Source organism: Raphanus sativus, unplaced genomic scaffold (assembly GCF_000801105.2).
Source record: "Raphanus sativus cultivar WK10039 unplaced genomic scaffold, ASM80110v3 Scaffold2703, whole genome shotgun sequence".
Lineage (NCBI taxonomy): Eukaryota > Viridiplantae > Streptophyta > Magnoliopsida > Brassicales > Brassicaceae > Raphanus > Raphanus sativus.
In genome coordinates, this window is record NW_026618011.1 from 792 (window position 1) to 7455 (window position 6664).

Consider the following 6664-nt stretch of genomic DNA (forward strand, 5'->3'; position numbering starts at 1 on the left):
AAACACCATAAATACCATAAATACCTACAGTTTTTTCATCATGTTATTATAAAACCAAACCATTTCCATGTTAATTTTAGATAATTATCATACTCTATTTAAATTTATATGTCATTATAATATTTTTTATTTTGAAATTTAAGGATTTAACGTATATTGAGATTTTTTTTAATTTGTGTACATAATTTAAATGGATATCTAAACCCAAACCAAATCCGCAAAGAACTGAACCAAACCGAATCAAAATTTATTAATATAAAAATTAGATTTAAATCTTTAAGAGCGAAAACCCGAATAGACCCGAACAGAGTTTTTCGAATGTCCACTCCTACTCACAACAATATATTATCTAAAAAGATTATATACACAATAAAATAGTATATATCTAACCTTTTATTCACCTACTATTAACAAAATATGCTATTTGAAAATATATTTTTTCTGATAATACATAAAAGATATTACTGAAATCAAGTTTAACTATATATTTAATGTTTATTTTTAACTAAAAAAAATTTTGAGGAAACAAATTTTTAAAAATTATTACAAAATTTAAAATATTTTATAATACAATTCATTAATTTACTAAGAAAAATAAAAATTCAAAGTTATATAATTCTCCAAACTCAAAAATAGTTGTATGATTTTCTGAAATTTCTCTTGATAAAAATATACAATTTTGAAAATAGATATTTCAAACTCAAAATGTTAATATCCCAATTTTATAAAAAGATAAAATCATATATATTAAAGTATAAGTTTTTGAAATGCAACACAAAAAACAATTACGTGTAAAAATTAAAAGTAGTATAACATTTTGAAATCTTAATTTAATAGTAACAAACAATGAGAAAACTTAATACTGTAGACATCCAAAAATATTTTTATATCTATGAATTTACTAAAATAATATGATAAATACCAATATGTATAAAATTTACTGAAATAATAGGGCTAAATTTTAAACTAAAACAATGTATTTACTTATAAAATCTCGCAATAATCTAAAATGAAAAGATGCTAAAATATTTTGTTAAACACAACATGTAGATATAAATTATCCTAAACAAATATTCTTTCTATATTATAATAAATAATTTTTTAAAAAGTCGTATGAAAACAGTAGAAATTAGAAAAAACATATTTTGAAAAGTTCTCCATTTTATTATTTCATATTATGAATCTATTGTAATGAACTCGAAAATATATCATTATGTGAAAATAATTAATAACAAAGTAAAATCTATAAAAACACCAGTATATATTAATAATATCGAATAAGAAACTTAAATGAAGTTTATAGAGTTATACAAGATATAACACTAAGTTTAAATCATATATTTTAAAATTTAACAAAAATATCAAAGTTATACAATTTTTATTGAATGAAAAATTCCACAACATAGACGTGTGAGTCAAATTCTAGTTGTATTTTAAGCCGAGAGCACATGTGGGATCATGAATGTTCTGAAATTATTCTTATTTCTTCTAAACTTTTCCATGTATATTGCAAACACAGACAATTCTCATGATTCATAAATCATTTTCAACGAGTTAGAGAAATTTGTCACAAATATCATATATATTATAACCCAAATAAGAACTTTAAATTCCAAGTGCAATGGTGTGAGACTCAATCTTGTGTCATTTACTTCCTTCAAAATCTACTATACCATTTTTATCCTGAAAATTTTCTATTTATGTGATCCACTCGAAAAAAACACCTTCTTTATATTCTTAGATTCCATTGTATTTTTATATTATTTTTTATAAAATATATATTAAAATCAACTAACTCTATTTTGTAGGTATTAAATTATATATCTTTTTGACAAATAACTTAAATTATATATCAAAATAAGCTTATATTTTTAATAGCTAATATATAAATATAAATTAAAATTAATTAATTTATTAACCTACAGTCGACTCAATCCAATAATTCGGTGATCCGGAAAGTAGTTTAGTTCAGTGTCTAGGATTGGGTTTATAAAAACATTAGTATTTGTTTTTTCCTAATTAGAAGTTAAAACGCACATGTTCATTTTACTCTTTTTTTTCTCAAGAACATAGTAGTCACAATCGGCATAAAACAGGATATCCGTAATCATAAGGTAGGCTCGCATGTGTATTACAACCTCGTATATATGCAGGACCATCTAGATCAACCTCATACCTCGCATTGCTAGATATATTGTAAAGGCACAAAGTAAAAGAACTAAAAAGAGAGGTAAAGGAAAATAAGGATGCAATCCTTGTTTCAGTGAAAGCATAACAAAATAAAGAATATTTAACGTAAATATCGAAATTCAAATATCTAACGTTTTTATAAACCTGTTATACCTTTGTAGTGATCTTACAAACGCGTATTCATAATCTTAGCACAAAAGAAAAAAAAACAGATTCATTGCAACCAATTTATTGATAATAAGATATTCATATGTGGAAGAAATTGAGAACAACTCTCAGTTATAAAGGAAACCCTAATGATGCTGCGGGTCGGATCCTCCTGGGCTTAACCTCTCCAGAGATTTTTCCTGCCTGCCACTGCCCCCGGTAGCTTGACCATCTGCTACAGTTGGGGTTGTCGCCTCATTAGATGTGCTTAACTCTCTTACCTTTACCCCGACGGGAGTCTTCTCAAGAGGGCGGGTTCCGGTGACAACTGAGGCTAGCAGAAGAAACCACAAGAAGCAAAACGTGAAGCTTAACTTAGCCATTATATAATACAAATTATTGCACCTAGTTACTATATATAGAAAGTCAATAGGAGAGAGAGAGGGATTGCAATTATGAAATAGTTAACGTGGTGTGTATGCGTGCATATGAGGAAAGAAGAGATCTCAGGAGGGTTTCTACTTATAGAGATTTTTTTTGGTAAAATTACTTATTGAGATTTATTTGAAGGGTTTCTAGTAGTGGTAGTGGGGATAGGTTGAACTAGCTTAGGGCTCGAGTGCTTATTGGAAGTGCAAGCGTGCGTTGTCACCGACGAATTAAGTTTTTATTTTATTGACATAAAGAATATGCAAAACCAAACCGAAATATGATTATGATACTACCGAACATGATTTTAGTTTTAGAAATTGTAGTAGACGTGTATGGTTTGGGTTAAACAGTGATTAAACAGAATAAACTGAAATTTGAATTCACTCAAAGCCTCAAATTTTCACTATTCCGATTGGGAAAACCTCAAAAACATTCAGGATTGTTGCTACTCAAAACTAGGCCTCAGTCACATAGCATCAAGACTTAACGTGTAGACCTCGCCTTAGATCCGACTACTTTGGAAGAAGAAAAAATATTAATTGAAGTAAAATTTGACAAGTCCTTCCCAAAACAAATTGACAAACATGATAATATATTTTTAGTGGATGTTAAATACACTTAGATCCCGAATATTTGTGACAGATGTAGACAGTTGGAAGATAAAGAAAAAGATGCTTCCTCTCAATTCCCCAAATGTGTGTAGAAAATGAAGTACCAGCGATTGAAATCGAAAAGGAACAAGTTCAGTTCAGTGTTATATCAGATCAAAAGATAGTACAAGTTGAAAACTCAGGGACGGAAACCCAAGATGGTGTTGAGCTGAAGGATCATTCAACGCCACCAAGCTGCCCCATTCACTCTCCGGTAACAATAGCCACATGCTCCAACTCTCAGTCGATTTACCTCCATTTGCAGATTTGTCTCTTCAGGTAGCTACTTCTCAAAAGGATAGTTTTACTATTTTTTGCCATTCATCTCCGGATGCCAAATCTATTTCCTATACACCAGCAGGTTTATCATTTGCTCACATTTCTCTACATAATATGGATAATGTTCAAGAAAATATTATCATCAACGGGGATATTACACACTCAAAAAATGATTCTTCAACCATGAGTTTTCTTTCAACCGAGTCCAACCACCAGATTGGTGGTAGGGGAATGATTTACATATTACCGAGCAAATGGATGAATTTGGAAGTGTGACATGAAGGCGTAGGCTGATTAAGCCTACACAAAAATACCAAGAAATGGAATGAATAATAATGCGTGGAAGAGGGAAAAGAGACCGTAGGGGTCGAGGTTCTTAAACCAAGCACGGAAGTATCCTTCTTAATTTGGTCAAACTAAAGAGTACATTTACCAAGTTCTTGGTTTAATAGCTCTTTCATTACTTACTTCATGTATCTAACTTTCTATGTTATCAAAAAGATCACATCTTGTAATTTGTCCTTTTTAAAATTGAATACTTTTTCAAAAAAAAAATTGAAAATTTGAAAACTCGATTAGTTATATTAAAATGATATATAATAATATAGAGATATATGTAAACTATATATATATAAAATAGTAGTATAGTCTTAAATTTAAGCATACAAAATATATATTTTGACATTAAATTTATTTTATTAGTTTATTATGTTATTTGGAATTAAGAGTTATTTTTATTACGTTGATATTGATATTTCATATATTTATCTATTTAGTAATGTTATAAATATTAATAGGTTTGTTCTTATTTGCTAGTTTAGAAAAATATTCACAACTACTTTAATAGTTATTTTTTCACTATTTATTACTATTTTCATCTAAATAGTTTTCTTTTTAATAAATTTTATTGTTTGATCTGGTCGGTCTTCAGAGGAACACATTTAATGTTATAACATGGATTAGCCCGAAAGCATACCACACTGTTTGAATCGAATTTAAAGTATCTTCTGGCTAATATCATACGTGGATCGATCATCTATTACAGTCCACCATGTAAATCACTTGGACCTAAAACCAAATACAGACCGACCAAATAGTGATAATTTAGTTTTCAGAAGGAATCTAACCTAAAATTATATGTGTACAAACTAAATCCCAAGAAATTACTACTAGGCTACCACCACTTAGTTAAATATTTAAATAATTAATTAAAATTGTTTTCATCTAAATAGTTAAATAAAAAAACTTCCATATAATTAAAATTTGAGCATTGATATTAGTTCTTTATGCTTTAAAAGAATTTGATTAACAATCATATAATTAAAAATTCACAAAAGTGTATATTAAATTAAATATATTTATGCCAAAAGTCACCCATATCAAACTAAGGATATGACTAGTTTCTCCGCTAACACTTGTAAACACAGCTTTTGCGGTTGATAATGATTGTTGGCGTTTTGTAACAATCTCAGAAAACACTATAAATCGTTTTAAACCGTTCTAAACCTCTTACATTTAAAAGCTGGTTTCAACTACAGTTTGCGGTTGTAGTAAAGTATTTTTTTCTTTTAAAAAGAAAAATAATATAAAATGAAATAAAAATAAAAATATTCAATAATAAGTTTAAATTGAAATAATAGAAATACTAAAATATATATATATATATATTATATTTTAGTTTATATTATAAAAAATTAAAACAAAAAAAATTATTTTCTTAAAAGTTTAAAAGTATACTTTTATCAATATAATTTCATATCTATTATAATATTATGATTTTTATAATTATATAAATTTTAAATATTGTTAATTTATTATTTAACAAATACTGCAGTTAATAGTTAACCAGTCATAATATTCCGTAAATACACTAATTTTTAACAACTATATCAGTCATATAAATCTTTCAGAAACGATTAAAACTGTAATTATCTGCATCCGCAAATGTTCGCACCTAAAACCGTACCGGTTACACTAGTCTGGCTATAAATTAAAGTAGATGTCTCAATATAATAATCAAATTTATACACCAAAAAATCAATATCCCAAAAGCCAAACGGCAATCAAATTATGTATTCATTTTTCTCGTTGCTTTCGTTTTCAGTTCTTGATTACCAAAAACATCTACAAAGTCATAGTTCTACAAGTGACTCTTGCGATTTTTTTTTTTGAAAAGACGTGACTCTTGTGACTTGAAATGGCAAATTGGTGCTTTTAAAAGTATAGGAAATTGATAAAGATCTCCGCATTCGGTATAGTACACATATTTAATACGATCGACATCGTAATAAATTACTTATTGTATAAGGGCCAAGTCCATTATATACTCATGTGCGATCCATTTCTCTTCCTGATTTGTTAGAGCAACATTATTGGTGGGACAAATAAAATATCCTTAGCATATTTTAGTAATATTTTTAAGTTAGGAACAAAGTTTAAGAATTTTCCTAATGTTGTAAATTATTGGTAGGACAAAAAAAAGTCCTTAGCATATTTTACAAATTCAATTCATAAAAACATTTGTACCTTAGCTTAAAACAACCACATGATCAGTCTTGAGACAAGAAGAATAGCATGTATTATTGAATTGAGTGTTTGCTGTTCTAAAATACCACCACCATCTTTTAGTCAACAGAAGATGTTTTTTCTCGAACATGACTTATTTTTCCTTCTTGACAAGTAGTTGCAGCAGAAAGATAGACAAACAAATCTTGATACCAGAGAGTTTTTCAAGCTTTTCGACAGAATCCATGACAACAACTTCCTCACCATCATCACTGATCCATATTGGTAGAGGCGTTCCCCAAAATCTACTTCGGCTAATGCACCAATCCCTTGCGTCTTGAAGCCAATTGCGAAAGCGTTTATCCTGAGTTGCAGCTCAATCAAGAAGAAGGTTTTATAGAATAATGTCATTAACTCAAAAATTGCGAACCGATACTCTCTCCTCATCCGCAAAAGGGACA

At 28.3% G+C, this 6664-nt stretch overlaps 1 protein-coding gene across 1 annotated transcript; it reads right to left on the reverse strand.

Moving 5' to 3' along the window:
• Positions 1 to 2410: 2410 nt before the first annotated feature.
• LOC108835796 (CLAVATA3/ESR (CLE)-related protein 2-like) lies at positions 2411 to 2720 on the reverse strand. Its single transcript, XM_018609016.2, has one exon. The coding sequence runs from the start codon at positions 2718 to 2720 to the stop codon at positions 2484 to 2486; it is 237 nt and encodes a 78-aa protein (XP_018464518.1). The 3' UTR covers positions 2411 to 2483.
• Positions 2721 to 6664: the final 3944 nt, after the last annotated feature.

What these genes read in the sequence shown, in the direction of transcription:
- LOC108835796 (XM_018609016.2), bottom strand. Translation starts at nt 2,720, where the DNA reads ATGGCTAAGTTAAGCTTCACGTTTTGCTTCTTGTGGTTTCTTCTGCTA.